General features: G+C 42.3%; 1 protein-coding gene across 1 annotated transcript; it reads right to left on the reverse strand.

The window, feature by feature from the left end:
• Positions 1-3,746: 3,746 nt before the first annotated feature.
• On the reverse strand, positions 3,747-10,893 carry med4 (mediator complex subunit 4). The gene is made up of 7 exons (XM_012882781.3): positions 10,759-10,893; positions 10,370-10,436; positions 7,071-7,241; positions 5,770-5,827; positions 5,585-5,671; positions 5,358-5,489; positions 3,747-4,061 (listed from the first exon to the last, which is right to left on the reverse strand). Exons 1-7 carry the CDS (start codon positions 10,830-10,832, stop codon positions 3,889-3,891), a joined length of 762 nt encoding a protein of 253 aa, XP_012738235.1. The 5' UTR covers positions 10,833-10,893; the 3' UTR covers positions 3,747-3,888.
• Between the last annotated feature and the right edge of the window lie 3,731 nt (positions 10,894-14,624).

Here is a 14,624-nt window from a genome sequence, read left to right on the forward strand (position 1 = left end):
TCCTGATGAAGCCATTCCTCTGTTTTCCAGGTATGCCTGGAATAAACTCCCTCTTCAGCTTTCTACCACTCCCCTGCAGTAACTGGGTAAACACTGGCTGTTAATTAGAACTGTACATAACTTTGTACTCCTCAAAAAGTATTTTTCCATCTCATGAAAAGTAACCCCGGATTGTTCCTGTCAACAGCACTGAAAGAGGTATGCAGATGCTTCAGGTTTTTAAGAACCACTCATACGCTATGGTCGTGGATGCCATTCTCACTTTAGTACCAATAGACCTGAAGACCCATGGACAATTCACTAAATGAAACTTACCTTTTGGGAATCGTGGCCAGTATAGTTTGATTCCTGCAACTCACAACACATTGTCCGCCGAGGTTTTGAAAGATTTTAGCCAGGCCCGAAATATTTTCTTCGCAGAAACACCTAATTTTACCCACCTTTCTACTTTTTCCCAGACACATAATAATCATCTTTGTCATTGCGAAGTACATTCAAACTTGTCCTCTGCATTTGACCCCATCACTAAAGTAGCAGTGAGCTGCCAGGGAGCATTCAGGGGCAAAGGGTCTTGCTCAGGGCTGCCTAACCCAGAAAGAAAGTACAGCGCTCTACCCAGAAGGCCACCACTACCCTAGTCAAAGTTAATATGAGAGAGAGAGAGAGAGAGAGAGAGAGAGAGAGAGAGAGAGAGAGAGAGAGAGAGAGAGAGAGAGAGAGAGAGAGATTTCTGTCACAATTTAAACGTATTTGTTAGAATTTCTATCAGGCTCTTGGTGGGCCCTGGATTTTTATTTTATTTTTTACCAGTTCTTGTCTCATCTTTTATTTAATTTAGGAGAAAATGTGTTTTAGAAGAAGAACATATGTACATACTTTATATAGAACAGTCAATTCACAAGTGGAGTTCAGTCTGGGATTTTGCTTTCCCCAAGAAACAAAAAAAAAAAATGTATTTAATTAATTTCTGGATTTTGAGCTTTATTTTTCAAGATTTCTCGCTCCGCCCTGTGAAAAGACCGAGCTGTGTGATAGGGATGACCTGCAGTGCATTGTATAATAGTTTGACACTGATCTGTAAGAGTGTAGCGTTAAAAAGAAATTCAGCAGAAACAAATGGAACCAGATGTCTGAGGGTTATGGTGAGACTGGTCCGTCCCAAGGTTCCTCAGAAAGATGACGTTCACTCAAGAGTCAGATGTGCCGCGCTTCCTCTGGGCTCCCGCATGTTTCCAAGGACATCTGGTTTAACATCGCTGCTTCTAGATACAAACAACAAACTGGGATTCTCAAAACCAAGAACATGCAGTATAGTTTAATGATGCTAATGGCCTACTGTGGGATTCCAGAGCAGAGTTTAAAAAAAAGCTTCTGATAAAAGAGGGTAGTCCACCATGTTCTTCATTGAGGTGCTTTCATATTTGCTTAATATCCTGAAATTAAGACCTACACGAAAAAAAATTAAAGGTTCATAATTTGACGTCTGCACAGAGAGTTTAAACGTACATTGTTTCCACTGCTGCGTGTGAAGCAAAGGACTTTAAAAGGTTGAGAATTATGTTTTCTTTTATTCTGGATTCAAAGAAACTTCATATTTCACTATATTTGGCTCAACTCATGGCAACCTTTAATTTACCACATTAGTTTCATCTGACCAAAGTGTCAAGCTTTAACATACGAAATAGAATATCTAAATATAAACTACAGACCCAGTAAGAAACATTGTCAACCTAAATGCAATAATTTACTGAATTTTCTCCTTTTGTTGTGACCCATGCAGAGATAGTTACGGCACAGAGTTTGTGCTTCTCCACGATTCTTTTCTCCGATGTTTCTGAAATGTTTGAACCTTTCAACATCTTGAAAGTTGTGGGGGATTCTGACTAATTACACTCCAGCACACAAACTCTTATTCTATAAATAATGCAGAGGAGTTCTTAACACACATCTACAAGGGAAAACAACCCGTCCATTACTTTATTTACAGGAATCATGAGCTTCTTACAACAAATTAAAATAACCAGGTACAAAAAAAAAAGTCTATTCAAAAATGATTTATTTACAAGTATATACAAGCTTATTTACATATAGTTTGCCTATACTGTACCTCACACACACACGACAAGTTATGAGACGACAACAACCAGAGTGACGCAACACAAAAACTCAGTGAATCACAGTAGGCCGACCATGAAACAGGCTGGGACTGGCTTCTCCTGCAGGATCGGTGTAGTCTGCAGACACAACATTACAGCTGATGTCAAAAAAAAAAAAGAAGCACGTCTTATTTTTGGTAATCTGTCAACACTGGGGGGACCAACTGCTCAAATTAACCAGCACAATGAGGAACCCTGAAGCTCGACTGTAACACCCTGGATCACAGGCCTACTCTGGCTCTACAGGTCAGTGAGGATGAAGGAAGAATGTCCGACAGCGGAGAAGAAAACAACTCGGCAAACTGCATCTACTTAACAGCCAGATGAACCAGGGACGGCCGACGCTGAAACAAGATTCCTACAACAAAGAAATGGCTCATCTCTGTTTATTAAATGACCCTGAATCAGCGTTTATGCCATTTGCTATGAGACAATAAGAAACAAGGAAGCCACCCAACATGTCAACGTGGACGTGTGCTGACTCGAGGCGCGTTTGTAATCATCAATAAAGTGAAATGAACGCTGCTTGACCCTTTAGGCCTGAAGGCCAGCTTAAGCTTTAAATGTGATGTAAACAAACAAATGGCAGCAGTTTTACTCATTTAGTCCAGGAGTGATGCTTTGGGCTTGTTTTGCCGTCACAGAACCCGGGTACGTGGCAATCATTGAGTGGACAAAGAACCCTTTCTGTATACCAAGGAACTCTTGAGTCAACTGTGAAGCCATGAGTTCACAGAGATGACGTTTGGCCCAAAGTGGGTCGTCAATAAGACAATGATCTCACACACGGCTTAAAACACACATTAGAACAGCTGAAGGAGGAAAGAATCAGTGTTGAAATGGCCTAGTCAAAGCAAAAAGCTTTGCTGCTTGGAAATGCTGTGGCAGGACCAGAAGCGAGAGGAACAAAAACAGGAAGTCTGCAAACGATAGGCTGAGGAAAAGAGGGAGAAAGAGGGAGCCAGAACCAACCCCCGGCTGTTAGAGAGAATAATAAAACTCAACAGGAAACTCCTGCACTACTGTCCTCCTAAAGTGGCTCTAAAGGTTACTTATTTTATAGTTCTCTTTGGTGGAATCAGTTTAATTCTTTGTGCACCTTAAGGTTAAACTATTTTAGAAGTTTGAGATGGTTCCTCCCAACTGAACACCAGATGGCGGTGTCTGAATGTACCAAGAAGTGCCTCCTATCTGCTTGCCCGCTTACTTTGATCCATTCATTTCAATATAATGAAAAATCTGTTTAGCTGTTGAGTTATGTGAATTAGATGCAGTCGATGTGTCTGGACTAAAACTCAATCAAGAGCAGCAACCTCTTCTGATTAAAAGAAACAAAAAGCATCGACACATTTCCCATTTGACCCACTAATCATCTTCAAAAACAAAAAGCGTTCTTAGTAGAGTGACTGTAACAACGATGTAAATTCCTGACGGCAGAGCAAGTCTGTTAACCGTCCACAGATGATCAGCCATTTGAAATCCTGTGCGTCCCGTTCAGACGTTCAAAGCCTGGACACATGCAGTAAGAAGCAGTCTGTGTAGCTTCTGACGCGCAGGCAGAGTTTGTGCAAGTAAACCTAAAGCCGTGGTAGAGGTTTTAACAGAGCTGCAACTTTTGGTTTGTGAATGTTTCACAGCAGGTCAATGAAACCGAGTGATACTTCATAACTTAACCAAACAAACGATTCACACACACACACACACACACACACACACACACACAGCCGGACTTTCAGTCCGAGTCGCTGCTGCTGCTGGACGAGTCTGTGGACATGGCCTCCACGTCGTCCTCGTTCTCCTTGTTGTGACCCGGGGGCTCCAGGCCGAAGTCGTTGCCATGGTGAGGAGGGAGCATCCCTACGGAGACGTCTGAGGGCTGCCAGGGGTAGTGAGGCGTCAACACATCTGAGGGGAAGGAACAGAACTTCTTTTTATTTTCTGAAGTATATATATATATATATATATATATATATATATATATATATAGTGTCTGCACTGTTTTTCCCTCCAATGACATTTAACCTCCGCTGCAGAAAATGCTAAAAAAAAAAAAAAAAAAAAAAAAAAAAAAACCCAACTTTCTTATTTACCCACAATAGGCAAAAGAATTCTGATAAATTAAAGGTTATATTAAGAATTCGGCCAAAACATGTCAGAAATACTCATCTGAAATTTTTTGTTTTCCCAGATTTATCCGGCTCTGGAACTGAGTAGGATTTTTTTCTAGGCTGCTTGGTAAACCTGTTAACACACTGCAAAAAGGAAACAAGACGAAGTAATATTTTCCTGAAATGCGTGTATTTGTCCTTGATTTGAGCAGGCAAGTTTAAATGATCTGCCAATGTAATGAAAATGTTGCACTTGAAAAAGGAACAACTCATCTCCATCATCTTATTTCAAGTGGAGTATGTCTAATTACCGTATTATTTTGGACCGTAAGACACACCGGCTTATGAGGCACATATTCTTCCCAAATGTGTGATATCACTCTGCGCCTCCGGTAGTGTCACCAGACGTCCCTGATTCTCAAGCACAGTCCCCAGAAATGTCCCCGATTTCAGTGTAACAGGATGGAGTGATGAAGTTTAGCGCAACAAAAAGGTATTGACCCGGTCCTGTTGCTGTCCTGACATAGAAGAGCTTTGCTGAACGCACCTTCCCCGCCCCATCGGCATCGCAGTTTACACAAAACAAACCAACCCCAGGCAGAGATTCTGCGCTTAACAATATCTAGTTTCGACATTACAGTCAGGCAGTCGTGTAGACAGCTCAGGGGTCTGATCAGGTAGTGACACAGTGTACCGTAATGCTCTGAATATCCATGGAGCGGAGCGGCTTCATTGCTTACCAAAGTCGTACTTACACATTTTAACAGATATTTGAGCGGATTGTGCCACATAAAATCGCTCAGTAAGCACAACTGTAATAGTATATAACGTGCACCCTACATTTTTGAGAAGATTTAAAGATTTTAAGTGCACCTTATAGTCTGAAAAATACAGCATCTTATTTTAGGGGTCAAAATACTAATAATCTTATTTAGCTGCTCAAATCAAGGACAAATACACTAATTTCAATAAAATCTGACTTACTTTTAGTTCCCTTTTTGCAGTGCATGTGTCTGTTTTATTCCAACGGGAAAACTCATCTTAACTTCTTCCTGTTTAAGGAAAACGTTTGGTTCCTCCGTCTCAAACTGACCTGGTAGCCTTCCTGCAGCCAGAGCGTCGCCTGGCAGATGTCCGTTCATGCCGTTGGACGGCAGGTTAGCCATATGTCCCAGCATCCCGCTGCGCATCTCCAGGTCGGTGGGATAAGGTCTGCGCGGATCACCTGGGGGGGGGCGACACTCTGGTAAACAACCTCAGACGCATAACCAGACATCCACGGGCCCTTAGCGGGCCCCTTCAAGTGACTCTGGCTCTCACCTGGCACCCAGTTGAGCGGAGCACACACAGCATTACTGGCGCTGATTCTGTGAGCGTACTTGATTATTTCTTCTGAAGATATACTTCCTGCAGAGAACAAAGAGGCATGTAGAGTCCATGCAGGAGCAGGCAGGAAAAAAACACAGAGATCAACGTGCCTGATGTTCACCGAGCTGTTCGTTTACCTTTTCTGGCCTTCTCAATGGATTTCAGTTTCTCTTTAGCCTGGTAAACAGCTGTGGCCTGGACACACAGAGGAAAACCAGTTCACATCAGAGGAGTGAGGAACACCATCAGAGAATTACAACGTTTCAGTAGGGCTGGACGATAATTCAATAACAATATATATCGATCGATGTGTGGTGCGATAGGAAAAAACAGGGTTGATAAAACTTCGATAGACAGTTTTCTATCCTTCCTTTCAGCCTATCATATTAGTTGATGCTACAGTCATTACTTCCTCTCAACCAATCGTAATAGCGGACCCAGGCACGCCGTCACAAAGCGCCGCCCTCTCAAACCACAACACAGAGCACGTGAAAATGTCGCAGCAAGGAGCGGCGGAGGAAATTGTTCCAAAACGAGGTTTTACTAGTTCGCCAGCCTGACAGAAATAAACCACAGTGATTTGTTAAACTTGCAAGGAACCGGTAAAAACAAAGTCTGGTAACGCAACCAACTTGTTTCATCACGTAAGCCGCTGACACCCGCAGCAGCGCGAGCCTTTTTAGCCCCGCGCTGCTGCGGGTCATCTTCTTAGGAATCTTCTGGAAGTTCTTCCAAAACAAAGCAGGTATAGCAGCTAAACTAGGCTCCCTTCTTTGTGATAAAATGGTATCGGTATATTTATTTTGGTCATTTTACTGGTCACTTTAGTTTATTCTTTGTCAGTATTTAATAACATAACTCAGGTCTCTTAAGTTATTTTTCTTTAAAAAAATGCTGTTATGGTTAAAAAAGTTGGTTATAAATAGATTTAATTGGAATTCTGTGTTTGTGTTCTTTATTAAAATTAAATAATTTAGCAATATCATAAAATGTCCAGGCAGAGCTGCACATAAAATATGGTTTTAAATATTTTCAATAATTATCAATATCGATCAATATGCATTTTTTTTTAATCGATAAGCTTTTTTTCTATATCGTCCAGCCCAACGTTTCAGCATTACTCCTTCAGCAGACATTGAAAGCTGAAACATATCTTCAGATCTAGTCAAGTATCACAGAAAAATGAGACCCAGTACTTATTTATGTGTAAAATAGCCTGTGTGGCTTATGTACATTTAGGAAATCACGCTGCATTATCATCATTACAGATCCTGTTGGTCATTAGCATCAAGCTGTGCAGTGTGCATGTGTGGAATGACTGTTCTGCAATGGTCCCAGAGTTTTTATACACCAGGGATCAGCATCAACGGGCCCACCGTCAGGACCGCTTTACTATTAGTATCATCAAGAAAGTCAGGACCAAAGAACTGCTCCCCACCAGGATGTGTTCGGCTTCCTTCAGCTGTTTCTGCAGCTGCTGGATGTCGCTGTCCCTCTTCTCCACCTCCTTCTCCAGGAGCTGCATCTCCTGGTGAACCTTGCCCTGCTGCTGGGCCACCTCCATCAGCTCCTGGAACTCCTTGTCCCTCTGCACGAGCAGCTCCAAGATCTGAGGACAGAACATTACCCGTCAGAAATATTTACGGAGGAAATGTGCCAACCCAGAGCGGGACAACAGACACGACGTGATTCTACATCGGAGCTGATGTATGAAGACGGTTAGATAGTAGATGAGGCCATGTCCCATATCTATGTATGTCACATCCTGACATGCATAGATATGGGAAAAGGGATGGATAAGTGCAACGGTCAGATTTTACAGAGGCAGCATGCTCACTTAGTCTTGGACAACATGCTACAACACAATCTATCGGATAACATCCAAATGCTGACACATTTTCCACTGATGACATGTGAGGAAATGTGCAGCAAAATGCTAATGATCATTCCTTTTTCCCCCACTAAACCCATCAAGAGCCTCAGCGCTGATAAACATGTACCATTTCTCTGGCTTGTTTAGATTATAAATGTTAATGTATAAGTGAAGCAACCTTTTTATTCACCAAGTGGAGCTCGCTTCTGGGGAAAAGAGGTAGAGTTTAACCGCCGACAGCGTGCGGTAGCTTTAACGAGACCTTTAGCAAAATGTTAAAGTGGGTCAAACTGACCAACTTGTCTAAAAACAGATTAACCCGAGCTGATCTATAAAAATGTTAAAAGTGGAACAAAAAAGCAGCAGCAATCAAGGGACACGAGGGGAAAGAACGGTTGATATTTCTCACTTCCTGATCAGAACCAAAATAACAGCCTTCTCCAGACTTTTCTTCTTCTCTTCATTTTGGCCTTTTATCACAACCTCTCCTGTGTTTACCACACGAAAAGTACATGAAACCTGCTTCTCGGAAACTAAACATCTATTGGTTCTTTTTTCCCCATAATGCACAGTTGCACCTTTTGTAAAAGTTAAGAGTTTCCGTCGGAGGCTTTCTGGTTTTTACTTCAGGCTGACACAGGGGGTAAACCACCAGCAAATAAACAGGAAGCTAAATTGATCTGTTTTGTCCCTTTTAAGAGTCCAGTTCCATCTGTCGTTGAACGTGTTGCAGTAGGACATGTCGATAGTCTTCTGGAAGTCTCATAGTGAAGGTGAGGGACCACACAGAGATCGACAGTCACAGCTAGTGACGCTAACTACGCTAGCTGCTAATAACAGGACAGTTTAAAACAGTGCCGTCTCATCCTTTTCCCTCAACGGCCAAAATCACCAAGCAGTACTCACTGTACACAAAAATTTTATTCTTCTTTTAAAATATGCAAAAAATATATATTTTTTTTATTATTATTATTTTTAAATGACTAAAACAACAACATTTAAACCACCAAGGAGCACCAAGCATTAAAGGGACAGTGTGTAACTAATTGGGCTTTTAATTAGCAAAAATCAAGTACTGCTTTTATAAATACATTTTCTGGCAAAGTCTAATAACATCACATAATCTCATCTCATAACTTGAAATTAGCGGTTTATAAATACATAGGTGTCGGTGCACTCATTGGGAGGCGCCATGTTGCCATTTATGATTTCTGCAGCAGAAAGGGGACAAACTTGTCAGCCATATGCATTTTCCCCATTTGTCTTCTATATGCTGGTGGAGGAGTATAAACAAGCAAAGACGACCGTAGATCATTCTATTTGCTGTTTCTGCTGAAATGGAGGACCATCAATACTCTTTGCCCAGCGAGAGGGAAGAGAAAGTAACCAAGAAAAGTAATAACCAAGAGAAAATGAGAGTCTATACCGGCACAGCTATTATTACCGGGTGGAGATAATTCATGATGGAGCGGGGATTTAAATGGACGTTTAAACGGAGGTTTGGAGGCTTTCTGCTGGACAGGTTAGTTAATTCAATATAACAGTGAAGTTTATTTTGGCTTTACGTTAGAAACACGGCAGTATGGTCCAGCAGCTACTCTGTCCTCTCGGCAGTGACTGCTAGTTTGTTCATCTTGTCTCCCTCTCAGGGAGAATGTTTGTAAGCAGAGGGGCCAGATGTGATATTTCACTGTGTCTGTAGAGCAGCAGCGCGGGCAGGTCTCTTTACTCGTGTTTATAGATGCTTATTTTAGAACCTAAATAAGCAGCTGCACATTCAGAGACGAGCTAAAAAAAAAAACTGGACTCATGGAATTGACAAGTGACTTTAGAAAAGAAAAACACAAGCAGACTTGGCAACGATGCCAAAAAACATTTCACACAATGACTATTAGCAGTAGCTAATATATGGGGGACATTTTGTCACATTTATAATATTAAGCGCTTCTGTAGTAGTTATTACGCACTTAACGCGAGGTTGTTGTAATTCATTCCCCAGTGGGAAAATCTTACGCACTGAGGCTTTGAATGTAGCTATATTTGGGCTTCTCGAATTTGTGAATAATAAGGCCATGTTGACACAACATCATTTTTTGGTGACAACGGAACAATCTGCTTGCATTTGTACCGTTCCGGAGCGTAATGATTCGAAAACAGCCCGAATAACAAATAAAAGTTGCAGGACGGCGGCCCTTGGGTGAGCGGAATCGAGGACAGACGAGAGAACCAGAACGGAAGCTGCCACCGGTTTGTGATCGGCGTGCAAATCTGACATGATTGATCTGACTGAAGCCAACAGGACAGGTTATCCCTGACAGCAACTGATTCAAAAATCCAGCACGTATTACACCCTGCCCCCATTCTATGCAAGGCAGCACCATTCATTAGGGCCGGGCGATTTGGCCTAAAATCAATATCATGATAAATTGAGCAGTTCACCTTTATGACGATAAATGGACAATTACACAATTCAACACAACAACGACGCTCTATGTCTATACCATTACATACCTAGTTACAACAACTGAAAATTATTCAGCAATGTAACTCCTAAAAGCTAACAACACAATCCTTCTCCCACATAAGTTGAAAGCTTCTGGTGTTTTAAGTCGAATGGCTGAAAGGTTAGTGAGCTAAAGCCGGACATGTAGGACTGCCTCTGTCCCATAATAACACAGGAAACTGCATTTAAAGTTTGCTCACACTGCTCTGTAACTTTAGGGCAATTCAATAAGATCACTGCTTTATTTTTACTTGAAGCATTTTATTGTTAAAACGGGTACATTTTAAACTCGTGAACAAACTAAAAATAAAACATGCTGCTCTTACAGTTCTGTAACATTGACTCCTACTATATTTGTTACCTGTGTGTCTTCTCCAGGCTGGGGGAGCTTCTGACTTCTGGACAGAGCCAACATCTCTATCAGCTCCCTGAAATAACAAAATAAAGAAACAAAAAAAACATTGGAAAACAGGTTAATGTTGTCAACCTAGAGAACAGACCTCGGCATACGGCTGCTGCGGTTTATCCGTCCCATTTAAGAAGCGACGGACACGTTATTATAAAGCAGACTTAAATGTTTAAACGAACAGAAATGACTAGATTGTTATTTTTATTCGCTTCTGCAACAGAAAGCCCGGCATAGCTGGTTCTGACCTGCCGAGCCGACACACCTAAGCGGTTTATTCCGCGTTTAAGTGAATTAAAAAAAACGCAAACAAAACAAATTAACAACAAGGATTTCAACTTTACCGGGATAAAACCTCTAAGTCATCCAACACAGCCAGCAGACGCTCCTTCGTTGATTTCTCTGCTAGCGTCGCCATGTTGGCTTCTCTCGTCGCGATGACAGGATGTGACGTCACTAACTCCACTTTGTTTCTTTTCGTCTTGCTTAACTACTGCGCCCCTAGAGGTGATAATAAGGTATTACAGAAAACAGTTAAACAACCTGTTGTCGATGGCTGCTCGCTCGCTGTGGAGCAAAGCAGTCCTGGGTGAAAGTTAGACTACATCTACAAATTATATTTTATTTGGCCTCAGGAGTTTAACACAGTTTTAGTTTTAATACTGAAGAACAATTACAATTGTTTTATTGGCTTTTAAGGCTTTTTACAAGCAAATACATCTACTGTATACCAAGAATAAACAGATATAGTGTTGCTGACACTTCTTTTTCATAAATTGTGAAGTCTTCTACCTTCAGAACCAGATTCAGATTGTGACTGACTTTCCTAATTTGTGTAAGATCACGAATCAAGAGTTTTTATTGTCATTATGGAACAATAACATTGTATCACTGCAGATCACTGCTGCCTTATTCCACCTGCAATCGCATTACACTGTCGTAAGCTGTAAGCAACAAAATTTCGTTCTGTATGCACTCTGTACATACAAAATGACAATAAAGTTGTCTAAGTCTAAGTCATTTTAGTGAAACACCTCAGAATTCACAAAATACTTTGCACTAGTCTTCTGCTGCTGTCCAGAGGGCTAGTGCAAAGTGTACCTTTCTTTGCATGTAATGAGTTCTAACACGAGAAGATGATTTCGAGCTCATCTGTCACTCTCATATAGCAATCACCCTGCTGATTGGATTAACAGAGAAATTACAAGTGGATTCTTTGACTGCTCCGCCCTTGCTACTACTTCTACACGAATAGGGTTAGTTCCAAACTTTAATATGGCTACGAGTGGGTTTTTCATATACAAAGGGATCGGTTATAAAATAAATCTTCATATGTCAGGTTTGATGAGTTAGGAGCAGGACCGAAACACAGCCAAGAGCTGGGAAGCCGCATGATGAATGAGGAAACCGTTTATTGACATAAAGACAGCTTACAAAATACAGGGATGACAGGAACCAGGAGCAACGTGACGCCACCAATGAGACCAGAGCAGAGCAGGCTGACGAATGAAGACGAAGGCCCTGACAATGAATGTGACGAAACTGGCTGAACTTGGAGGGGAGGAGACAGAAGGGAGAGCAGGTAGAGCAGATTACACAGGTGAACAGTTAGGAGAGGAAGGACAATGGACTGGCAGGGACTGGAGGATAAGAGAATCTAACAGGGAACATGAGTACGGCCAGATCTGAGGGAAAAAACCTAATTCAGGAAGAGCAAGCAGAAATAGAGATCCAACAGAATAACATGGAGAACAGAAGCTATACAAGAATAAGTGATTAACATAAAAAATCAACTGAAACTAAAACAATTAAAACCGCAAGCGGTGATGAGCGGCCCTCGCAGCCAAGCGCCGCTCTGGCCTATGGGCCACCGTGGGGGTACGCACACCTCCCGCCACCAGCCACCGCAGAAGTTGTCACGCATTTTCCTCGCCCGTCCACCATGCAATACACACGTACGCGTTGGGCAGCGCTCCCCCACGACTCACAAAAAATCTGGTGCAGATCGGTCGATGCACCCAGGAGACACAGCCATTGAATAATGATAATGCATTTGGCCACCGGGCCAGACTAAATCGTTCGGCGGGCCAGATCCGGCCCGCAGGCCGTACGTTTGACACCCTTGGTTTAAACACTAGTACACAAATTTAGTCAAAGGTATCTTACTAGCTGTTAATCCAGCTTCATGTGAAAAGTTAACAAAACCTTTATAGTTATTTAAAGTTAATTATTTCATGTGTTTAAGGGTTTCGTTTCTTGCATTAAGACAGCTTTTATGAAAGTTTGACAGTTAAGTGGGTGGATACACACCCAAAAGTAATAATGTAAAAGTAACACTTTAGCAATTGTAATATTGCTAAAATAACACGTTAGCAATATTCCACATGTGTATGTTGTGTACAAACTTTAGTAATTTCTAACAGACCACTTCACTCTCAGAAAGCAGGTCTGCTGGTGGTTCCTAAAGTCTGTAAAACCAGAATGGGAGGCAGATCCTTTAGCTATCATGCTCCTCTCCAGTGGAACCAACTCCCAGTTTTGGTACGTGACGCAGACACCCTGTCTACTTTTAAGACTAATCCTAAAACTTTCCTTTTTCCATCCATCTATCGTCTTCTGCTTATCCGGGGTCGGGTCGCGGGGGTAGCAGCTTCAGTAGGGAGGCCCAGACGTCTCTCTCCCCAGCAACTTGGGCCAGCTCCTCCGGGGGAATCCCAAGGCGTTCCCAGGCCAGCCGGGAGACATAGTCCCTCCAGCGTGTCCTGGGTCTTCCCATGGGCCTCCTCCCGGTGGGACGTGCCCGGAACACCTCACCAGGGAGGCGTCCAAGAGGCATCCTGACCAGATACCCGAGCCACCTCAACTGGCTCCTCTGGACGTGGAGGAGCAGCGGCTCTACTCTGAGTCCTCCCCGGATGACTGAGCTCCTCACCCTATCTCTAAGGGAGAGCCCAGACACACTACGGAGAAAACTCATTTCAGCCGCTTGTATCAGGGATGTCGTTTATTTGGTCACGACCCAAAGCTCGTGACCATAGATGAGGGTAGGAACGTAGATCGGCCGGTAAATCGAGAGCTTCGCCTTTTGGCTCAGCTCTCTCTTCACCACAACGGATCGGCACAGCGCCCGCTTCACAGCAGACGCTGCACCAATCCGCCTGTCGATCTCCCACTCCATCTTCCCCTCATTTATGAACAAGACCCCAAAATACTTGAACTCCTCCACTAGAAGCTGGCTTCTGAGACCTTCCTTTTTGACAAAGCCTATAGTTAGAGTGGCTCATGTTACCCTGAGCTACCTTTATAGTTATGCTGTGATAGGCTTAGATTACAGGAGGACATCAGGGCCTATATTTCTCACTCTACCTAGTTCTACTGTTCTCCAGTCTACTGTTCTCCAGTTTTGCATCACTGTTGTCATTACAGCTTTTAACTTTTTATTCTCTCTCTTTTTTCTTAATAGTAAGTACACCTGGTCTGGCGTTCTGTTAGCTGTGGCATCATCCAGGGAAGACAGATCACCCGCTACTACCATCTAATGTAGAACAGATTACTGGATCAATGTGTGCTTTTTTGTCTCTCTTGTTGTGTCTCTGCTCTGTCTTCTGTAACCCCCAGTCGGTCGAGGCAGATGACCGTTCATACTGAGCCTGGTTCTGGTTCTGCTGGAGGTTTTTCCTTCCCGTTAATTGGGAGTTTTTTTCCCGCTGGCGCTTCATGCTTGCTCAGTATGAGGGATTGCTGCAAAGCCATGGACAATGCAGACGACTCTCCCTGTGGCTCTATGCTTCTCCAGGAGAGAATGCTACTTGTCAAGACTTTGATGCAATGAACTGGTTCCCTTATATATGATTTTTTTTACCAATGTATATAATCTGACCCAATCTGTACAATCTGATTGATTTTGACTTTGTAAAGCGCCTTGAGATGACATGTTTCATGAATTGGCGCTATATAATTAACATTGAATTGCATCATCTCTTTAGACCAAGTAAACTATCACATTTTATGAGACAGTTATCTCATTTTAAAGATATAATCATCTAACGTTATTACTCTTAGCAAGTTAAAGCTCCATAATAATTTTAGACCAGGTTTTAGTTCCACTCTTTTATTATGCACATCTAGGCTACCTATAAATATAAAGTATGGCATGGCAAAAAACATTTTCAACAAAAGGCAATTTTAGTAATTGCCTTGCAATTTTATA

The sequence above is a fragment of the Fundulus heteroclitus genome, chromosome 7 (assembly GCF_011125445.2).
Source record: "Fundulus heteroclitus isolate FHET01 chromosome 7, MU-UCD_Fhet_4.1, whole genome shotgun sequence".
Lineage (NCBI taxonomy): Eukaryota > Metazoa > Chordata > Actinopteri > Cyprinodontiformes > Fundulidae > Fundulus > Fundulus heteroclitus.